General features: G+C 37.6%; 1 protein-coding gene and 1 pseudogene across 1 annotated transcript; one reads left to right on the top strand and one right to left on the bottom strand.

The window, feature by feature from the left end:
• LOC124974541 (14-3-3 protein theta-like) overlaps positions 1–17,789 on the top strand; it is a 35,821-nt pseudogene extending 18,032 nt beyond the window's left edge.
• Positions 17,790–21,071: 3,282 nt separating this feature from the next.
• LOC124974540 (molybdopterin synthase sulfur carrier subunit-like) lies at positions 21,072–21,357 on the bottom strand. Its single transcript, XM_047537731.1, has one exon. The coding sequence runs from the start codon at positions 21,345–21,347 to the stop codon at positions 21,072–21,074; it is 276 nt and encodes a 91-aa protein (XP_047393687.1). The 5' UTR covers positions 21,348–21,357.
• Positions 21,358–24,216: the final 2,859 nt, after the last annotated feature.

Raw genomic sequence — 24,216 nt, 5'->3', positions numbered from 1 at the left:
TTGTTTTTTTCAGTATCTCTAACTCTTTAATGAAATGATCCCTTGATTCCTGTATTTGCTATTTTAACTGTAGATAGGTGTGATCATTTAATGCCTGCATTTGCTCTTTCATCTCCTCCTTCAATGCCTGTATTTGCTCTTTCATTTCCTCATTTGCTTTCCTGATTGTTTTATTTATGTACATTCTGAACTCCCTTTCTGACATTTCTTCTGCTGTGCTGTCATTGGGTTTTATTAATATAATATCTAGATTTGTTTGGGACATTTTCTTCCCTTGTTTTCTCATATTGGCCAGATGGGACTTTGAGATATTGCAGATTTCCTCTATTGGCTTATAGTTGCCTGTAGATTTCCAGTATATCACCTCCCAGCCTTAAGTAGCCTGAAGTCTTGGAGGAACTTGATAAAGCAGTGCTTCCGAAGAAAGCTTCCCCTAGCCCGCTACTGGTTCTAGGTCTTGGAGCTGGCTCTGTGCGGAAAGGCTTTCACTGGTGGGCCTGCTCCAAGAAGCTGGCCGTGTGGGAGGAGCCAACTGTCATACTGAGCAGAGCTACCTGGGAAAGTCTCTAGCTGCCTTGCCCTGATCTGATAAGCTGCTCCTATCCATGCCTGCTACCCAGGCCGAGCTTCACCCGGTGGGTGAGACTCACTCCGTGGTTCTATTTCAATCTGAGTCTCTAAATGCCTCCCCTTCTTGAATCCTGGGTTCTGGAGCAACTGGAGATGCAGTCACACTCTAATCCACCATCTTGCATTACCCGTATCCAGATTTCTTTGTCATATATATTTCTAGCTCCTATTGACATGTTCGTATGGTGGTTCTCTTTAAATTTTTTAGTGTAATGCTTTATATTGAAAGATTTCCTATAATCGAGCCATCTAAAAACCTTATTTTATTTCATTCCTGAATTCATTGTAATTGTTTATAATCATTTTTATATACTGTTATATAAACTATATTATTATAGAGTATAATATTATATATTATATAATATGTATATTAATATATATATTATATGTTATATTAGAATCATCATTATATTTATAAACATGGAAGTGGACATCTATAATCATAAATGACAACTGGTCTAATGTTTCCTTTTTTTTGTATTATGTTATTAGGTTTAGATTAAATGTTAACCAACTACATACAATGAGTTAGTAAGCTTTCTACTTTTTAATTCTTGTTGTTGGTTGTTTTTTGGTACCAGAAACTGAACCCAGAGGTGCTTAATCATTGATCCATATCCCAAGCCCTTTTTCCTTTTTTATTTTTATTTTTATTTATTTTATTTTGGTATCACTATTGAATCCAGGGGCACCTAACCACTGAATCACATATCCATCCCCCTTTTTAATTTTTTAGTTTGAGACAGGGTCTTGTTAATTTGTTTAGGGACTCTCTAAGTTGCTGAGGCTGGCTTTGGACATGTGATCCTCCTGCCTCAGCCTCCAAAGTTGCTGGGATTACAGGCATGTGCTTGTATTTTTTTTGACAACCTGATATAACTATAATCACACTGAAATTTTGTTCTTTAAAGAACAGATAAACCCAACAAGAAACCCTCTGATGCATTTTTCAATGTTAGCATTACCACTTTCTGGTTCCATTGATGGCAATTTGTTCTACTTGTATTTACTATATTTCTTGGGTCAGTTTTGTTTGCAAAAGAAATCATCCAAAGTTTTCAAATTTATTTTCATAAAGGTGCATTTGGTATTCTCTTGCACTCTTTTTCTTTATCATTCTATCTCTGATGTGTCTCCTTTCTTATTCCTAAGCCTGTATATTTTAATCACTTTATTTCTCCCTGATTAGATTCATAGTTCATTAATATTATTAGTTTTTTCAAAGAGAATAATCCAAGTTATAAGATATCACACATCTCCCAGTTGTCTTTGATGATAAGGAGGGATGATGTATTTCCCCATTATAAATGTCAAAAGAACTTTTGTTTAAAAACAATCCATACAATAGGTGAATTAGACAATTATAATGCAACCAGAAAATAATATGTAAAAAAGTGAAAAGGGATAGGAGTTAATTATAATTAAGTCTTCATCATCATTAGTAATTAAAACTAATTTTTTAAAATAAATGCTCATGTTTTTTCCAAACAGATATGTTTACTTAAGTATACATAACTTGCCAAGAGCACTCACTGGGGCAAACATATAGTCAAACTTCTGCTGGGAAAAATTTTCTTCATTATCAAGAGTATTATGTGTGAAATTAAACCTCAATCTCTCACCCTGCAAAAAAATCAACTCAAAGTGGATCAAAGACTTAGGCACTAGAACAGAGACCCTGTGCATAATAGAAGAAAAAGCAGGTCCAACTTTCCATCATGTCAGCTTAGGACCTGAATTCCTTAAGAACACCCCTAAAGCACAAGAAGTAAAATTAAGAATCAGTAAATGGGATGAATTCAAACTGAAAAGTTTCTTCTCAGGAAAGGGAAACAATAATGTGAAGACAGAGCCTGCAGAATGAGAGAAAATTTTTACCACATGCACCTCAGATACAGCACTAATCTCCAAATATATAAAGAACTCTAAAAACTTAACACCAAATAAAATAACTCAATCAGTAAATGGGCTAAGGAATTGAACAGACAGAAGAATAAGTACAATTGGTCAACAAGCATATGAAAAAATATTCATTATCTCTTGCAGTTAGAGAAATGCAAATCAAAACTACTCTAAGATTTTATCTCACTCCAGTCAGAATGGCAGTTACCAATAATACAAGCAATATAAAAATGTTAGTGAAGATGTTGGAGAGAAGGTAACTTCTACAGATTGTAGGTGGGACTACAGATTGGTGCAACCATTCTAGAAAACAGTATGGAGATTCCTCAGAAAACTTGGAATGGACCCACCTTTTGGCCCAGCTATCCCACTCATCTGTTTATCCAAAAGAACATAAAATCAGCATACTACATTGTCAAAACCACATCAATGTTTATAGCAGCTTAATTCACAATAGCTAAGCTATAGAACCAAGCTACATGCCCTTCAACAGATGATGGATAAAGGAAATGTGGTACATATACACAATGGAATATTACTCAGTCTTAAAGAAGAGTGCAATTATGGCATTTGCCAGTAAACAGATGGAACTGGAGTCATTATGCTAAGTGAAGTAAGCCAATCCCCCAAAACCAAAGCCAAATGTTTACTCTGATAAGGGGAGGCTGTTCCATAGTGGGGGTGGGTAGGGAAGAATGAAGGAACTTTGGATTATGCAGTGGAGAGGGTTGGGGTGGTGAGGATGGGAAGGGCAGTAGAATGAGACAGACATTATTACCCTATGTACATGTATGAGTACACTACTGGTGTAACTCTGCACCATGTACAGTCAGAAGAAAGAGACGTTATGCTCAGCTTGTGTACAATGTGTTAAAATGCATTGTCATGTATGACCAATTAAAAAAAAATAAAAAGTGTAATGTGTGTAGTCATGTTTGGTTCTTATTTTTTGGAGGATTTTAAAAATTAAAATGAGCAGATAAATTGATCCAATTTGTTAAGACCTTGGTTTTAAACCAAATGATGACTCTATGAAATCTCTAATAGACTGAAAACATTTTTTTTCCTAGGGGAGGTAACTGGAGATTTAACCCAGGGCACGTTATCACTGACTTACATCCTCAGCTCTTTATATATATATATATATATTATATATATATATATATAATATTTATAGAATATAAAGAATATATATATATATATAAAGAATATATATTTTATTTTGAAGACAGACTGTCACCAAATTGCTTAGGGCCCTTCTAGGTTGCTGAGGCTGGCATTGAGTTGCTGGGATTATAGTAATGTGCTACCACATCTGGCTCCTGGAAAACATTTTTGACCAAAAAGAAGAAAGAATATGGAAAAAAATGGAAACCAGAAAGTAATTCACACAGAGGCAATACATGTTTAATTATTTAATTTGCTAAATTAAGAATATTCAAAAATAGCCAGGTCTAGTGGCACACACCTGTAATTCCAGCAGCTCTGGGGGCTAAGGTAGGAGCATCAAAAGTTTGAGGCCAACCTGAGCAACATAGTGAGACCCTGACTCAGAATAAAATTTAAAAAGGGCTGGGGTGTGACTCAGTGGTAGAGAATCTCTTAGTTCAATCCCTAAACCCCAGGAAAATAAAAATGTTCAAAAATGTTATGTATGACCATTCATTAAATAATCATATTTAGCATATTAAAATTTAATGTACCACCAGTTGGACATGGTGTTGCATGCCTGTAATCCCAGGTGCTGGGAGGCTAAGGCAGGAGGATCTGAGTTCAAATCCAGCCTCAGCAATTTAGCGAGGCCCTAAGCAACTCAGTGAGACCATGTCTCTAAATAAAATAAAAGAAAGAACTGGGAATATGGCTCAGTAAAGTGCCCCTGGATTCATCCCCTGGTATAAAAAATATAATGTACCACCAATTAACATAATTCTATTTTTCCATTTAACTATTTAGCTTTATTATAAATAACAACAAAGCTGATTGTCTGTCAAGAAATCTGGCATTCTTCATTTCTGAAAGTTTATAAGAGTGAGGTAAAAGCACAAGAAAAAATCTTAGGCAGAGAAATAAATACTTTAATGTAGAAAGCATCAATTTTGCAGTGATAAATTGCAGAACAGCACCCCAAATTAGTGAAATACATTTTTCTTTTGGTACCAAGGATTGAACTCAGGGGCATTCAAACACTGAGCCACATCACCAGCCCTATTTTGTATTTTATTTAGAGACAGGGTATCACTGAGTTACTTAGTGCCTTACCATTGCTGAAACTGGCTTCAAACTTGAGATTCTTCTGTCTCAGTCTCCCAAATGGCTGGGATTACAGGTGTGTGCTACCCAGCTTGCAGAACATTTAAAAAGAATCTAATCATGCAAAATACACCTTTGAACACTATCAAAATGTGCTAATTCTGATTTTTTATATTTAATAATGATTATTACCACTTATTTTAGGTTACTATATAACCAGTACTATTTGCCAAGCAGAAAAAAAATATAATAATCTCAATTAATCTTCCTAACAACATTGTTAATATGTATTAAATATATCTTGCCCAAAGTCAGCTTACACCACTGGTCAGTCTACCTATAACATTTCTAAGGTGTGATTTCAGTGGATTACTGATATCATTTATACTCAAAATTTAAAATTTGTTCCCAGACGCTGCCTTAATTATGCAATGCAGCAGGGGACCTTTCTAGAATCTAAAATTTAGAACTGAGAAAAGTACATAAACCTTTCTACATATATAAACATACCCATACCTCTTCTATCTTCAATACATCCTTCTTGCCCCTTAGCCTGTCTTCTCCATCCCATCACTTTCTCTTCCTCTCCCATCCCAAATAACCTTTCTCACATGCAGTAAGTCATCTTTTATTTACCTTATGGTGAGAGTCACATATGATGGTTATCTACATATAAGACACATGAGCACATTCTACTTAATGACACCTCTTGTGGATTTCAGGGTCTAGGCTTGTCCTCTGCAAAAATTCCTAGCTCACCCAACACTCTACACTGGTTTCTCTCCTCTGTTAGTTTTAAAGGTTTTAGCAAATGTAGGTAAGTTAGCAATGATCCACCCAGTTATTCAGGCCATAAACTTAAAAATAATCCTTGAGTTTTCCAAATCATTACCCCCAAAACATATCCCATACCTTTCTCCTTCTTCTCCTTGTCACTACTACCATACTTGTTTGATTATTATCTCTTTTTTCTAGAAATAATAACAATTTAAAAGAAAAAACATTATTTCTGTGAATAAAATATTAAATCATTGTCCTTTATTCATTCAACAACATGAAGATGTAGTTGTTATTACATATTTAAACTCTAAAATTAAATCAACTTACTAGAAACTAAGGATCAAGACTGGCCTGATACACAGAGACATAAATGTAGCAAAATTCATGGTACCCATGTCCAGATCTTTCAGGAAATTTCATCAGATCACTTACCAATGAGCTCAGTGTTACATGTCCAATATAATGATCATTTTTTTTAAAAAAAATCTTATATGTTATAAATCCAAACCACAAAACATCCTTTATACATTATTTCAATCAAAGTACAAATAGATTCCTGGAAATCATTTTCACAATGCTTCCTAACTAGATCTTATGGAATCATAAATGTGTTTGCCTGTGTATTGAGTTTTAAATTCATTGGAACACATTCCATAATGCTTTCTCATTCTATTTACCATGGGCATACAAGTTATCAAAACTAATAGTCATACAATGAAAGTCAAATGGTTATTCTAGATAAGTATCACTTTTTCCTCAATATGGAGATTAGAAATGATCCACTAAAGAGTTTGTGCAACCAATATTTTGCCAAAAATAAGTTAAAGCAGCCTTAATTTTGCCCTTTTCTATAAGTTATAAATATTTTATTGTTGATCATCAATAATGTGTTTTAGAAACTACAAAGTTTTGTTTTTAACCTGGTTTTTGTGAATATTCTATTCCTCCAAACCTGCAGCCCATTGGACAACTTCTTATAAACATAAACAGCTTCCCCTACATTGTGGAAAGAAATTCACTAGCTCAAGTAACATAGCTTCTGCTTCTATTTGAAATAAACTTGAATCTTATTTCAAAACTGACTTAAAAACAACAGGGATGGCAACATGTCCTGTCCACACTGTGACAACTGTGCTTTGCCATCAAAGGGTCTTTTCAAGGAAGACACCAGTTTTATATGTTTCTGCCCTTTGCTTGGCCTGGACCTCAATGACTCAGAGTATGTACATAAACCTAAGCCATTATCATTGGGCAGAGTCCAGCAAAAACTTGACTTCTCAGCCCCTCACAGTGAGCTAGAACATCTCACTAACTGCTTCTGGTTTTCACTGCTACAATTCACCCCAAATTGTTACAGGATTGAGTTAAATTTAAGTACTAATTGAATTTTAAAAACAATGAGAAGAAAAGAAAATCTTCATAAACTTAAGAGACTTATTGAAATGGAACCTGTTCAGGGGAAGGGGCAGGGCTAATTGATTAACATGGGAAAAAACAAAACAAAACCAAGATGTTTTAATGAAAGGTTTACATGAACAAGAACCACTTAATGAAATGTTTGTTCTTGCTCAGAAAAACCTGAGAAGAGAGGAAAATAAATGTGGACAAAAGAGTGTATGTCAGAGGCAAATTACCATATTCTGGCATGAAGTCTATTTTGATGAAATTCTTCAAGTGTTCCCACTCTCTAGATGTGGCAAAACAGCTATTCAGTTGAAACCACCCAAGGAAATAAGGCTAAATGTCCTCTTGACAGGGGAGAATGCACAGAGCCCTTGGGCATCTCAGTGGAAACAGGGCTCAGAGTGACATTACCTTAAGTGAAAAAGCACCTTAATTTGATTTGGGGTTCCAGCACTAGGAATATGGGGAAAGAGGACACCCATTTTGATAACATATGTATCAACTCCCCTCTGGTGTCCATGCATCAAACTAGAATATCCATGAATGTGAGGGGAGGAATCGGTTTCACAAAGACCCCACTGTGACACACACACCTCACCCCTGGTGTGTGTCTGAAAGTGCTGAGTGAAATCTGGGAAATCTCAGGGCTAACTGATCTCCATGAAGACTGAGCTTACACAGATTCCCAGCTAACCCCTAAGTGGAAATGAACATTTTTACCTCCAGCATACAGGAAAACCCATCATCAACATTCAGATGGAAAACAGACCACAAACACAAGGCCAAGGGTGTTGTTATTGCCATGAATGCAAATCTTACAGAACAGAAAAAATACATCACCCATGACCTAACTTCAAACTTGGCAATATGTGTTGAACTCTTATTTTACATATTGTTTAAGAAGGAAGTGCCATACAACCCATAAATTTATGACAAACACTTTGGCAAAAATCATACACCAGACTGAAGATGAAGCTCAAAGTGGCCACAGGTTGACAAAGATCACCTGAGGGTGAATTTTTTAGACACCAGGAAGTAGATCCCTAAGGGTAAGGAGCTGAAGTACAGCAAACTTAGCACTTTATGTTCTAGAGTTTACCTATCAGGCAGACGATCTTCTAAAAATATGTAATATTTTATTTTATCACTTTCCTGGTCAAAACTATTCAATGGCTTCCTAATGCAGTTAGAATAAAACCCAAATTGCATTATTCATCTAAAATGTCTGATATAAATCAGACTTTCCTTTCTTGTTATCTCATCTTTTTCATCCAATTCTCTGCTGTATTTTCCTCCTATTTTTTTCACTAGTTTGCTTGTGCTAGTGTGTGAGCTTTATGATTTTCATGCCATCTGTTGAACCAGACCTGGACCTGGAAATCAGGGATTCTTCTTTGGACAATAGACTTATTAAAAGCCTAGGGGCAACCTGTTCATCACTGGTCTGTTGTTTTTGGAACAAAGATGCCAAGATAATTCAATAGATAAATAATAGTCTTTTTAACAAATGGTGGTAGGACAACTGGTAAACCATATATGAATCAATAAATTTTAGTCCCCACTTCACACTGTATTAAAAAATTAACTCAAAATGTATTAAAGATGTTAGTTTAAGCTAAAAGTATAAATTTCTTAGGAGGAAATACAGGTATAATCTTCAGGTCCTTGGACTAAGCAATGTTTTTTAAATATGACACCCAAAACTTAACCAACCAAAGAAAAGAGATGACTAGAAGTTACCAAATTAAAACTTATAGAGGTTGGGGATTTAGCTCAATGGCAGAGTGCTTGTCTAACACATGCAAGGTCCTGAGTTCAGTCCTTGGCCCTGAAAAGAAAAACAAAAGAAAACAACAAAAAAACTTTGTTTCTGTCAAATGTCACCATTAACAGTGTGAAAAGACAGTTAACACACCAAATAGAAGAAAGTATTTCCTTATCTATCACATAGCTCATAAGAATCCAGAATACAGAATATATAAACAACTTACAACTTGGCAATAAAGAAAACCCAATTTAAAATGGTCAAAGAATTTAAATGGAAATTTCTCCAGAGGAGATATGCAAATGACCAGTAAACACATGAAAAGATGTTTAGCATCATTAGCCATTAGGAAGAATGCAAATTAAAACAGCAATGACATACCAACTCACATTCATAAGAATGGCTATCATTGAAAACAACCAATAAAAAAGTAAATGTTGACAAGAGTGTAGTGAAAAATAGTTTTCATACTTCACTACTGGTAATGTAAAATGGTATGGCCATTATGAAAAACAATTTAACCATTTATGAGAAAGTTAAATTAAGTTCACCATATGACCCAGCATTTCCACCTCTAGGTATATATCAAAGAGAAATTAAAACATGTTCTTGCAAAAATTTGTACATGAATATTCTTATCAGTATTACTCATAATAGCAAGAAACACAACACAAATGATCAACTGATGAATGTACTATATCCTCATAATGGAATATTATCCAGTCATTAAAAAAATGATATACTGATGCGTTCTATAACATGACTTAACTTGATAACTTTTTTTTTTATTTGTAGTGCTGGGAATTGAATCCAGGGCTTCACACAGGCTTGACAAGTGCTCTGCCACTGAGCTACACCCCTAGCTCTAGAAAACATTTTGCTAAATGTAAGAAGCCAGGTGCATAAGGCTGTGTGTTATAGGATTTTTATAAAATGTCCATAATATCCACAATAGATAAATAAATACAGACCTAAAATAGAGTAGTAGTTGCTAGAGATTGAGGGGAGGAGAAAATGGTAAAAAATTGCTAAGAGTACAGGATCTCTGTTTAGGTGTGATGAAAATGTTCTGGAGTTAGTTGGTGGTGGTGGATGCATAACTTTATAAATATGTGAAAACCCACTGAAATGTGGAAATTGTTAGACTGGTGGATGTTATGGAAATTTCTTGTTATAAATCCAGAATAAGGGACTGGAATTGTGGCTCAGCGGTAGAGCACATGCCTATCATGGGTGAAGCACTGTGTTCAATCCCCAGCATCACATAAAAGTAAATAAAGACATTGTGTCCAACTAAAAATATATCTAAAAAATCCAAAATAAAAAATGCCTAGGGAAAATATCAAGAATTCAGTATTCCTAATGGCTATGCAATGAACAAGCCAGTGAGGAAATGTAGTAGAGATGTAACTTTAGGTTTAGATACTAATTTTATATATAAAATTGTGACTGTGTCTAAGTGTGCATATAATGTGATTGAATATGAAAAGTGTCCTGTGGACTCCACAAAGCAACCATTAGAACTAATGAATTAATTTAGCAAAATCTTAGATATAAGGTCATAAACAAAAATCAACTGTATATTTATATACTACAACAAACAATTGGAAAATGAAATTTTAAATGTTGCATTTATAAGAATATTAAAAAACCTAAAGTCAGTTGTGGTAGTTCATGCCTGTAATCCCAGTGGCTCAGGAGGCAGAGACAGAAGGATCACAATTTCAAAATCAGCCTCAGAAAAAGTTATGTGCTAAGCAACTCAGTGAGACCCTGTCTCTAAATAAAATACAAAATAGGGCCAGGAGTGTGACTTATTGGTCAAGTGTCCCTGAGTTCAATCCTGGTATCCAGAACAAACAAAAAACCTAAAATACCTAGAAATTTACAAAAGGTATTAAAAATTTCTATGCTAAGAATTGCAAAACATTACTGGGACAATGATTAAAATCCCTAGATAAATCAGAAAACATACCATATTTATGAGTCAACTGATTTAGAATTGTTAAAGTATCAGTTATCCTCCAAATGCATCCGTAGATTTAATGAATTCACAATTTTAATTCCACTAGCTTTCTTTTTTCTAAAAATTATATGAAAACAAAAAATGGTGGCAGGGGGTCTAGAATATCCAGTGGAAACTTGCAAAAGCTCAGCAAAATTGGAGGACTAACACTAGTTGACTTTGGTATTTACAATAAACCTAAAATAATGAAGGCACTGTACTGCTGGCAAAAAGTTCAACAAATAGATGAACAGAACTGCAGAGAAATTTCAGAAACAAACTTGTGCTTACTTGTTTGATTTGCTACAAAGATGACAAATGAAAGAAAAGTCTTTTCAACAAATTGTACTAGAACAACTCAAAATTAGTATAAAAAAAGGTCCTTAACACCTACCTCAAATCATACACAAAAAAGAATTCTAGATTAATTATAAACTCAAATACAAAAATTAAAACTATAAAGCATCAGAAGAAGACATAAGAGACTAATAGGTAAGCAAAAGTTCTTAGAACACAGACTTACCTAGCCATAAAAGAACAGATTGATAAATTAGACAATAAAAATTTGAGGTGGTGACCACAGAGAAGAGGCCCTGGCTCCCACAACAATGAGAAGTGTTGTCAGAGACCAAGAAGAAGTTCTCATTCTGAGAACATTCTGACCTTTACAATAAGCAGCACTGCTCCTTCCCACTCCTGGCTGATAGTTCCTACAATATGGCGCCTATGGTGTCGTCCCTGCTTCTCTTCCAGGACTTCACCTTCCCGCCGGAGTGAATTTCACCTTCCCGCCAGCGCGAACTTGCACCCTATCAGGAGCCCAATAGAAAAACACAGCCAACCAACCTGCTCCTCGTCATACCCCATTCCCTCATCATAAATACCCATGAGAACAATAAAAATTTGCAGCTTGATCAGAATTCCTGTCTTGCTGTCACTCCCTGTTTCCCTTGTCCCTTTCATTCCTTCTCTCTTAGGTTCACCATCCCCCGTTGATGTTCTGCGGGCCGGGACAGTTGGCGCGCAACGTGGTTGACTCGAACCTTTGTCTGAGAAGCGAATGCTGCCCTCTGGGGAAGCGGGATTCGGGATCACCTCAGTAAACGCGACCGGGAGTCAGATCCAGGAGGAGAGTGAGGCTGGCGCAAGGTGAGTGACACACCATGGGACAAGCAGTTTCGTCACATGATTTGTTTCTGACGGGTCTCAAGGAGGCCCTCAAGACTCGGGGAGCACGTGTTAAGAAAAAGGATTTAAGATCATTCTTTTCATACATAGAGGATTTATGTCCTTGGTTTCCCCTCAAGGGGTCGATTGATGGTAAAAGGTGGCTCAGAGTAGGAGAATGCCTCAAAGATTATTATGAGACTTTTGGTCCTCAAAGGTGCCCGTCACTGCCTTTTCTTATTGGAATTTAATTAATGAGATTCTTAAAAGTTCACCCTTTGACAGTGGTACTTTAAAACTTGTAAAAATTGGGGAGAAGGCAATGCAATCCACCTCTCACCCCCCCTTGGCATGCCCTTCAGTTAGTATTCAAATGCCCCCTACTCAGCCTTCTCAGGACCCTGAGACCCTCCCAGACCCCGGGAACCTCCCAGACCCTACCTTACCAAAGGAGTCCCCTAAAAATCCCCCTAAGATTTATTCAGTTTTAAATCCCCATGATGAGTTGACCCCAGAGGATGAGGCTGCCCTGGAGGAGGCAGCGGCTCGATACCATTCTCCAGACCTGCCACCTCTTAAAAATCCACCTCCCTCTTATATACCCCCTGCCTTTTGTGCTCCGGCCCTTCCGGGACCTACTGCCCCCCCCCAGACATTTTTTCCCGCTTCCCTTGCCTAATCTAACCCCTTTACACGAGTCTTTCCAACATAGGTGGGAACAAATCCAACTTTTAAAAGAACTAAAAGCCCTTGATGCCAAACTTTGCTCACTGGCCTTGGGCACAGAGTTAACACAAACTGGCCCAAAACCCCTTAATACTTGTAAGGTGAAGCCACGTGGTCAGCCTGTTCTTGCCTTTCCAGTTACTCACAGTCAAGCAGATCAGCTCACACAGACTGAGGCAGAGAATTTAAAAGGAAGTCAGGAAGAGGAATCAGGGGAGGAACAAGAGGTAGAACCAGAGGGAGAACAAGAGGAGGACCAGAAATCAGGGGCTGAGGAGGAGCCCATCTCTGGACAGAGTGGAGTCCTTGGTTCTTATAAAAGGCTGAGCCTCCAATTTCTTGAAAGACTTAAAAAGGCTTGTGCGCAGTATGGCCCCACTGCACCTTATACACTGACCTTGCTAGAGAACCATAGTACACAATGGCTCACCCCTAATGATTGGAAATTTTTGACCCGAGCCACCCTCAGTGCGGGTGACTTCCTGTTGTGGAACGCAGACTTTAGGGAATATGGTCAGGAAACTGCTCAAAAAAATTCAACCAAGCCTTCCTCTAAATCCTGAACCTATGTTAAACTAGTGGGTAATGCACCATTTGATACTAACGCTAAACAGGCATGCTTTCCTACTGGGCTCCTAGCACAGGTTCAAACAGCTGGTTTGCACGCTTGGAGGTGGCTCCCTCAAAAGAGCTCAGCCACCAACTCCCTAGGAAAAATTTGTCAGGGTCCTGATGAGCCTTACAGTGACTTTGTTGCCTGGCTTAATCTAGCTGTGGAGCACTTACTTGGACCAAGTGAAAGCGAGAGCTCCTTTGTAAAATATCTTGCCTTTGAAAATGCCAACCCAATGTGTCAAGATGTTCTTCGGCCCCACAAAGATAAAGGGGACCTTTCTGACTTCATTAGGCTGTGTGCCAGGGTAGGAATGGCCCATGCCATGGATCTCGCCATTGGTGCCGCCTTCACCAAGGCCCTTCACAACCCTGGCCCACGTACTTGTTTTACTTGCAAACAACCTGGCCATTTTGCGTGAGAGTGCCCAACAGTGAGACTGGGTCAAGGACCCATATCTCCTCAAACAGGGGCTAAACCACCTCCACTCACCCTTTGCCCTAAAAGTGGTAAAGGTCGCCACTGGGCCAAGGAGTGTAGATTCAAGACCAATGCCCTTGGACAGCCTATTCCCTCTAACTTCTCGGGAAACTCCTCTTGAGGCCAGCACCTGGCCCTGACCACTCCCAGAACAAACCCAGGGGCAATAAGATTTATTCCCTCTCAGACTCCCAACCCAATCCAGTCCCCCTTTCCTTCTCCACAATCACCTCCCTTCAACATGCTACCCCAGGCAGCACAGGATTGGACCTCTGTGCCTCCACCAATACAATATTAGACTCTATGCAAGGACCCCCAAAATACCCACTGGGGTTGTAGGCCCCCCTCCACCTCATATGTGTGCTCTTATTCTTGGGAGAGCTACCACCTTACAAGGTGTTCAGGTCTTCCCTGGCATCATTGATAATGATTACACTGGAGAAATTAAAATACTGGCCACAGCTATTAACGGAGTAGCGGCCATCCCTGCAGGAACAAGAATTGCACAATTAATACTCCTTCCCCTCAATTCAGGAAACACTCCTGCCACCCCAAATTCACCACGAAATACAGACTCTTTAGGTTCCTCTGATGTATATTGGGTCCAACCTATCTCCCACAAAAGACCCACTCTTACCTTATTTATTGAAGGAAAGAAATTCCAAGGGATCCTAGATTCTGGTGCAGACGCCACAGTTATTTCTCAAAAATATTGGCGATCAGAATGGCCCCTCACCTCATCACTAACTGACCTTAAAGGAATAGGGCAATCAAAAAACCCCTTAGTTAGCTCCAGGGTGCTCAATTGGACTGACACAAAAGATAACACAAGAAATAAAGGAACTATTACCCCCTTCGTTGTTCCTGATCTCCCTCTCAACCTTTGTGGATGAGACATTCTAAGCCAAATGAAAGTTATTCTTGCTAGTCCCGACTCTTTAGTCACTCATCAAATGCTTCCTATGAGCTTTCTCCCTTGTACAGGCCTTGGGAGGCTAGGACAAGGACAGGTTGAGCCTGTACAGCCCATACAAAAAAACAGACAAATTTGGACTTGGGTATTTGGATTTTTAGTGTCGGTCCCTGACCCTCCTGTACCCTATGCAGACAAAATTATTTGGGAAACTCAAACTCCTGTGTGGGTGGATCAGTGGCCCCTTACCCAAGAAAAATTAGAGGTTGCCTCCATGTTAGTACAGGAACAGTTGACAGCCAGCCATGTAGAACCCTCAACCTCACCCTGGAACACTCCTATTTTTGTTATTAAGAAGAAATCAGGCAAATGGCGCCTTTTACAGGATTTGTGAGCTATCAATAAGGTTATGCACCCAATGGGGGCACTACAGCCAGGCATCCCTACACTGGTAGCTATTCCTAGGGACTATTATAAAGTGGTCATCGACTTAAAAGATTGCTTTTTTACTATTCCTCTACATCCTGAGGACAGACCCTATTTTGCTTTCAGCCTTCCCCGCATCAATTTTCAGGGCCCTATGCAAAGATTTCAATGGAAGGTCCTTCCCCAGGGTATGGCTAACAGCCCTAGTCTTTGCCAAAAATATGTTGCTCAAGCAGTAGACCCTGTGAGAGAGCGGTGGCCACAAGTTTATATATTACATTATATGGATGATTTGTTAATCGCTGCACCTAATACCTATGATCTTAACAATTATTTTTTGGATCACTATAAAGCCCTTACTGCCTTGGGGCTTCAGATAGCCCCTGATAAGGTTCAGACACAGGACCCCTACACCTACTTGGGCCTCAAACTTCAAATTAATCAAATTCAAATCCCTAATATACAATTGTGTGTGGACCATCTCCACACTCTTAACGATTTCCAAAAATTACTAGGGCATATCCAATGGCTAAAACCATATTTAAAACTACCCACCTATGTGCTTTTGCCTCTTAATAATATTTTAAGGGTAGATTCTGACCCTTCTTCTCCTCGAGAGCTTACTCCTGAGGCGCGGCAAGCATTAATTCAAGTCACAGAAGCCATTGCTCAACAATTTGTTACACAAATATCTTATAACCTTCCTTTGGTTTTGGTTATATTACACAACCCTCATACACCCACGGGACTATTCTGGCAGCGGAATCCATATTTTAAAAATAAAGGTTGCCCCTTGCTTTGTGTTCATTTGCCCGCCACATCCTCTAAAGTTATTGCTGTCTATTCTGCTCAGGTAGCTTCTATCATATCCAGACAATTGATTTCTGAAGTACAGATACTCTCGAGCACCATACAAGATCTTCAAGATCAGGTGGAGTCCTTAGCAGAAGTGGTCCTACAAAATAGGAAAGGTTTAGACCTTCTAACTGCTGAACAGGGAGGCATTTGTCTGGCTTTGCAGGAAAAATGCTGTTTCTATGCCAACAAGTCAGGAATTGTTAAGGACAAGATCAAACAGCTGCAAGAAGACTTAGAAAAATGCCAATGAGCACTGACTGATAATCCACTATGGACTGGATTCAGTGGACTCCTTCCCTATCTCCTTCCCTTCCTAGGTCCCCTCCTTTGCTTGCTGCTTATTGTATCTATAGGTCCTTTGATATTCAACAAGATCATGGCTTTTCTTAGAGCTCAAATTGAAGCTATACAGGCGAAACCTATTCAGGTTCATTACCATCGACTGGAGATGATGGATTGCGATGGTGCAACATCTGATCAATATTAGATCTTAATAAACCATCACCCCTGTGAGCTGAACTGGACAGCCAATGACTGGTAAGATTCGTGAGAGCTCATACCAACCTAAGACAGGAAATGAGGGCTAGAGCCTCATTATCCAATGATGGGTAAGGATGTTGCTCTATCACGGACAACCTAAGACAGGCGCAGTTCCCGAGGGATTGTCACTCCAGCTCTGTACCTGTTCGGGCAAGCCATGCCCCCGCCTCACCACATAGCCTCTATCACCCCCTTAAAATATGGCTATGAAAATATGGTCAATAATTTTATATAAGAAAGGAGGAAATGTCAGGGACCAAGAAGAAGTTCTCATTCTGAGAACATTCTGACCTTTACAATAAGCAGCAGCACCCCTCCCCACTCCTGGCTGATAGTTCCTACAATATGGTGCCTATGGTGCCGTCCCTGCTTCTCTTCTGGGACTTCACCTTCCCGCAGGCGCAAACTTCACCTTCCCGCCAGCACGAACTTGCATCCTATCAGGAGCCCAATATAAGAACACAGCCAACCAATCTGCACCTCGTCATACCCCTCATTCCCCCAGCATAAATAACCGTGAGTACAATAAAAATTTGCAGCTTGATCAGAATTCCTGTCTTGCTGTCACTCCCTGTGTCTCTTGTCCCTTTCATTCCTTCTCTCTTAGGTTCGCTGTCCCCTGTTGATGTCCTGCAGGCTGGGACAAAGTGTGAGCTGATTCAGAAGGTTGAACTAACCAGGTAGGCCAAGCACTATGACGATGTGGCCATCTGCATGAAGTCTGACCCAGCAGGGTGCAGAGCTCTCCACCTAAGTATGCAACTTGTTCTCAAGTGGCCTATAAGAACATGGTGGGGGGCCACAGGTTCACCTGGAGGGTCAGAATTAAGCATAAAACTCACACCTTTAACAAGGAGTTGCAGCTGATTAAGGACTATTGAAAGAAAGTGTAGTTGGAACTGAGATCCATCTGCACCTTGGTGCCAGAATGGTTGGCAAGTATTTAATAGCCAATGCAGCTAATCCAGAGAGTAATGTCTCTATCTGAAAATGGAGGGAGATTACTTCCTGTATCTTGCTGGAGTTGCATGTGGTGATGATCAGAAACAAATGATAGATAATTCCTAAGGAGCTTATCAAGAGGCATTTGACATAAGCAAGAAAGACATGCAACCCACACACTCAGTTTGCCTCAGACTTGCTTTTAAATTTGCTGTTTTTGACTGTGAGATTTCTAAAAACCCAGAGCTTTCCTGCACAGTGCTCAATCAACTTTTGATGAGGCCATTGCAGAACTTGGTAAACAAGACTCATACAAGAAGAGCATCCTTGTCTGCTACTGTTTAGAGACAACTTAACATTATGCATATCAGACAGAACAGGCTAAAGGACAAAAAAATAAATACAAATAGGGTGTCATCCTTCCCTCAAAGAAATATTTTCACACATCTTCATTCCTTATTGTGCTTGGATTTCCTAGGGCAAAGAAACCCATTCATATATGGAATCAACCATTCATAATCTTTTTCACACTGCAGCTTTGAGTAAACTCCATTCCTTGATTTGTTTGTCTCAACTTTCCTGATGTGCAATTCCTGCAGTATATAAGCATTAATAGCTTCATTTCATGTAAACATAATTAACTTCTAAACAATTAGTAGAAAACTAAAACTCTGGTATTTAAGTAATCTGAACAAGTTCTGCAAATGACTGTGTTTTGCATTACTGTGAAGACAACAAAATGTAATTAATTATAATTTAAAGAGTGTTCTAACCCATCATGGTGGTGCATGCCTCGAATCCTGACAACTCAGGGAGACTGAAGTAGGAAAATTGCAAGTTGAAGACCCACCTTGGCAACTTAATGAGGCCTTAAGCAACTTATCAAGACCTGGTCTCAAAAGATAAAAAGTGTTGGTGATGTTGCTTAGTGGTTAAGCTCCCCTGGGTTCAATCCCAGTACCAAAAATAAAATAAATAATAGTGTTCTATGTAACTTCTTAATTTCTACATTCCATTCCTTATTTTTCTTTGAGGATTTTTTTCCCAGTAAGCAATCTTTCCATACTCTTTCTGTATTCTTTTTTCATAGAAATCCAGATATATTAGATTGAATGGGAAAGTACTTGACAATTCTGAGCTGGTATTCACAAATTATCACATATGACGGGAGGTCACATTTGTCTGTGACAACAGGAAGTTTCCTTCTCATTCTTCATTTGTTTAAGTTGACAACTTCCCTTACCATTAAAAATTCACCACTGCCTCATGCCTTTGTAGTTCTGGTATTCACTTTATTATGTAATAGAAGTAGCATGTTGCTGCCAGAATACAATCATTGCTTTTGGAAAATTAAAGTATATGTCATTTCTTAGTATGTTAGAAAGGGGAAACATAAGTACAAGTCCAAATTTAAAAATTTAGTAATTTTTCATGCAGATTTGTACACATGTGAGATGGTATCCAGTTTGTCTAGTCACTGTTCTTTACAGAGTGCATTTACAATGCACTATTGTGCATTGCTAATCATTGACCTTAGTCCCCAAAAAGTCATATGAAAAAGTTATGCTCTATGTAACAGCAGAGTAACGTAAAATAAATTTACATTTTATAAAATAATTTACTGTGGCTTTGTAACAATTGCATACACAGCCAGGTGAATTTCCTACTTTCTGAAGTATATTGACACTTCTTTCTTGTATTAGGTAAAATGTAGTAATGGCACACATATTTCTGCATGGTGGTACACTTTTTTGGGAATTCCTGGGAATGTGTAAAATTGAACTAAAATTTCTTAGTGTTTTACCATAGATCAGTCTCATGGCCTTCACTTCCTCAGATGTAAATGGTGTCCAGCTAAGTGTTATGGAGTAAAGTGAACATTTTAAAATAAAAAAAAATAGAACTTCTATTCTTCAAAAGATACCTTTAAGCTGGGCATGGTGGGGCACAACTCTAATCCCAGCAGCTTGGGAGGCTGAGGCAGAAGGATCACAAGTTTAAGGCCAGCCTCAGCAAAAGCATGGTGCTGAGCAGCTCAATGAGACTCTGTCTCTAATATACCAAATAGGACTGGAGATGTGGCTCAGTGGTGAAATGCCCCTGATTTCAACCCTTGGTAAAAAAAAAGAAAAAAAAAAGAGATACCTTTAAGAAAATGAATAATCAGGCCACAGAATTGGAGAATATAGTCACAAATATATTAACTCAAAAATATCATAACTTTTATAACTTAATGTTAAAAAGATAAACAGTCCAATTTTTAAAATGGCAAAAGACTTGCATACTTTATAAGAATGCCAGTAATAGGCACACAAAAAATCATCCACATCACTAGTTATGAAAGAAATGTAAATTAAAGCTACAGTGAAGTACCACTACACTCCCACCTACATGGTTAGTTCTTAAATAAGAAGATCAAAGGAAGTTTGGCAAGAATGCAGTGTACAAGGGAATTACCCTTTTGAAAAAGTGTATGGCAGCTTGTACATATTCACATCCAGATACAGGAAATTTATGTTAAAGATGGTTAAGAGAAAAGAGTTGAGATCTGAGTCTCACCTTTAATATTTAGAGGTCACAGGAAAAAAAAGTGTCCATAAAAGGTAATGAGAAAGAGGAAACAGTAAAGCAGTAAAAAACTAAGAATATATTTTCATGGATAACAAGAGAATAAACTATACCCAACTTTCTGTTCCTAATGATGCCTTTGTATCTTTTTGCCTTAATGTCTTTTTTTTAAATCATGGGTTTAAGTTTATTTTTTAAAATATATAAAGTTCTGAGAAAATATACAATATCAAAATTGACAAAGACTTTCCAGTTCAACCAATATTTCCACAATACACCCTGATATTAAAACCATCAATGTACTGGCATGGATTAGGACTCTCTGAGACAGTTGAAGTAGTGAGGAGGGGCACATCTCAATGAGAATTGAGTTACAATTGAAAATTAGTCAATGAAGAACATATTTACCACAGATATCTCTCAATTATCCCAGTTCTTCCCCATTGGTAGTTCCAAATAACCCCTCATCCTACACACCCATTTACTTTGCTTTTTCTACCATTTTCCCACAGGTACAACCTGTGAACTATCTTAATTTGTGGAGAACAAAGATTAAAATGTGATCAACAATAGAAGTTCACCAAATTTATAATTTGGCACTCTAAAAAAAAAAATAAGTGATTAGCTGTTGGTTGCCCAAAGCATTAAAGAATCATTTTCCAAGATAATGATGATTCTTCATATAGTTCCTTTTTTGATATGGGCAACCTGGCTTTTAAAGTGTCAATGGCACAGGTCACAGCTTCAAGGGATGCAGCCCTGTGGGCCAAGGACACGGCAATAATTATGCTTGCTTCAGACACTGGAACCAAACCAAGTCTATGGAACACTGCTATGTGCTTGACTGGCCATTTCTGCCTAATGCCACTACAAATTTTTCTGATTTCATTTTATGCCATTGGTAGATATGCTTCATATTCTAAGCTAATGACTTTTTTCCTTCAAAGTTATTTCTTGTAGTCCCTACAAACAAGGATATTGCACCACAGAGAGGAGACACTACCAACTGGGAGACTTCATCCACAGAAAGTTTCTCAGAAGTGAATTTTATTATGTCTTTAGATGTCTCTTCAACTTTGTCCATATCTTTTCTAAATGGCTAAAAAGCACTACCCTCCACTATGTGGGGGATAACTGCAATTTTGTCTCCTGGTTGAAGGAGGAGGAGTTGGTCTCCTAACTCCACATATTCTTGATGAACTGCAAATATCACCTGATTTATAATTTCAGCCAATCCAGGATGCTGAGTTTCTATTTCTTTCCACAGTTGCAATGCTTTTATTTCTTGTGGCATGGAAATGGTCTCTGAATGAACTCCTGCTATTTCAGCACTTTTTGCAAAATATAATACTTCAACCTGGCATCGCAGCACCATCCCGCTGGGGGCACCTTGATTACATCCTTAATGTCTTTTTTGTTTGATGTTACACTTAAGTTTCTTTTGCTTAATAGTAAGCTAGAATATTTGTTTTCCATCATTTTATTTTCAATAGTTTGTATGCCTATAATTTGGTATATCTCCAAAGTGATATAAAACTATTTAAAAAAGCAAACTCTTTGCTTTTGTCAAATTATTTTAATCCATTTTATATATTGTCATACTAATTAATTGAATATGATATTATTTTGGTTTATTTTTACCTCCTTTTAAATGATATCTTATTTTTTCTTATATTTTCTTGAAATAATAAAATTTTAGTTCCAATTTTTATCCTAATACTTCAATTTGTATCAACCCTAGTTATTATTCTTAGTAGTTTTCTATAAATTTTTAATATATGGAAATGGAGTTATAATTTGGTTGTGGCACACTTGGTTAGCATGCTGAAGGTCCTGAATTCAATCCCCAGCACCATGCACATGCATAAAGTTTAATGTATATATTTAATAAAGTATAAAGTTAGTGCTTGCTTTGGCAGCACATATAATAAAAGTATAAAGTTAATCAGTATCTCTACTGTTATGGTTTGGATCTTAAACATCCCCCAAAAGTTGGTGTGTCCAAGGCTTGGTTCCCAGCTTATGGCACTATTGAGAGGTTGCAGAAACCTTAGGATAATGGACCTAGTGGAAAGAAGTGAGATTACTGGGACATGTGCTTGGGGAACATTGAAACATTGGCCCCTCCTGTAGCTCTTTTCTTCATAGCCACCATAAGGTGAGAAGTTTTCCTCTACTGTGTCCTTTTGCCATCATGTACTGCCTCACCACAGGCCTAAAAGCAGCCATAACAAGCATCTGAAACAATTAGCCAAAATTAATATCTCCTCCTTTTAAGTTGCTTACCTTAGATATTTTTTCACAGTGACAGAAAGCTGACTAACACACCTATTAATCTTCTGGACAATACCAGGATCTTAGAATGTTTTTATCTTTGATTATAAGTAACATCAGTAACAACATGGTGCAGTAAGTTTCTCTAAAAGTCCTATCCTTCATAAAAGCAATTAGAACTTTGGCAAAAATTGTCAAAATAAACTCTTTCAGAATTCTTAAAATTAGCCAAGAGTTTGCTGCATCCACTTTTATAAGAACAGTGAGTTTTATGACATTTTAATTGTCTCCATTCTCATTCCCATTTCCCAGTTCCACAGTAACCCTGAAAACAGCCTGTAATCATGAAACCAGCTGCCTAGTAGCTGATTGAGAGAGAAGAATTAGGTTAGGATTTCTTCGAAGTCCCATTCTCAGATAATGATATTTGTTTGACATGTATCATGGTTCCCCATGGAATGCTACTCAAAAAATAGTCTCTATTTAACCTGACTAATATCTACCCAATATATATAGCCTTTTCCCTGTGTGTTTGTTCAAAATAATCAGAATTACTGTTTAATGCCAGGCTGCCTATGGCAGTGAATAATAGTTGAAGCTCATGATAGGCTAACTAAAAATCTTTGAAAAGTTTTAACACATTCCTTGTATTCTGGAAGGACATACTCATACATAGGTCTGTGCACATACTCCAGTATATGTACATGCTCAGAAAAGACTTAAGATTGTCCTAAACTCTCATCTTTGGCTAAATCTGATGTCTCTTCCAAGAATAAATTAAAGGCATAGGAATAGTTGAAAGCTGCCTAGATGAGTGTTAAAGTCCCATCTTTACACTTGGACAGAGCTCTTAAGCAAAGAACATTAAATAGAGACTCTCCCCAAGGAGTTTCAGATGTTGGACATACTAAAGACTTTAAGTCAGTTAATTTAAACATATTCAAAGAATTAAATAAATCATGTCTAAAAACCTTTAGGGAAAATATGAGAATAACAAATATAGAATGCCAATAAAATGATATAAATTACAAAAAAGAAACAAATAGAAATGCTGGAGTTGAAAAGCACAGTAACTGAGATGAAAATTTTACTTGCAGAGCTCACCAGGAAATTTGATCAGGTAGAAGAAAGAATCTGAACTTTAAAGATTGCTCAGCAAGTTGTTAAGCAACTCGGTGAGACTGTCTCTAAATAAAATGCAAGTAAAATAAAATAAAATAAAATAAGAAGATTCCTCACTTGAGATTATCAAACTCAACCAAGTTGGGCACCACTTAATTGACTACGAATCTGTATAGAAAAAAAGAGATGAAAAGCAAATTATTCTTTCTCCCTCCTAATCACTGAAGGTCCTTCTCTTGCCTTGGACATCAGAACTCCAAGCTATTCCAGGACTTATACCAACTATCCTTTAACTTCTAAGGCCACTGGTTTTTCTAGTTCTGAGGCTCCTAGACTTGGAGTCATGCTATTGGCATCCCAAAGGTCTCCATTCCACAGAGGGCCTGTGACAGGACTTCATAGTCACCACAGTCAGGTTAACCAATTCCCCTAATAATTGATCTCTTATACTTATATTGATCCTCTCTCTCTGGTGAACCTTGAATAATACAGTAATCTTTTCAACTGAAATAAAAAGACCTTTCACAGGAATGTGAATCCACATGTTGAAGAGTAGCAACAAAGTAACTTCAAAGGAAAATATAAAAGACAGTGTCAAAGCATTTTTTGTTTATAACTCTTTTACCTATCTGATTAGAATACAGTTTCATAAGGCAATAATTATAAATTATGTTGATGCACATACACAATATATATGACAGTAACAGAGCAAAGAAGCAGGGAGTGAATGAAGTTTGTAGGAACATGGTCATGAACTACTGAAATTAAGTTGCTACTCATCTAAAACATTATTTTAAGTTAAGATGACAATTACAGTATTAGACAATGTCTTTCCTATCTCTTATCAG

This window comes from Sciurus carolinensis, unplaced genomic scaffold (assembly GCF_902686445.1).
Source record: "Sciurus carolinensis unplaced genomic scaffold, mSciCar1.2, whole genome shotgun sequence".
In the NCBI taxonomy this organism is placed as follows: Eukaryota; Metazoa; Chordata; class Mammalia; order Rodentia; family Sciuridae; genus Sciurus; species Sciurus carolinensis.
The sequence above is the reverse complement of the archived record's forward strand: the minus strand, read 5'-3'. Positions and strand labels throughout refer to the sequence as shown.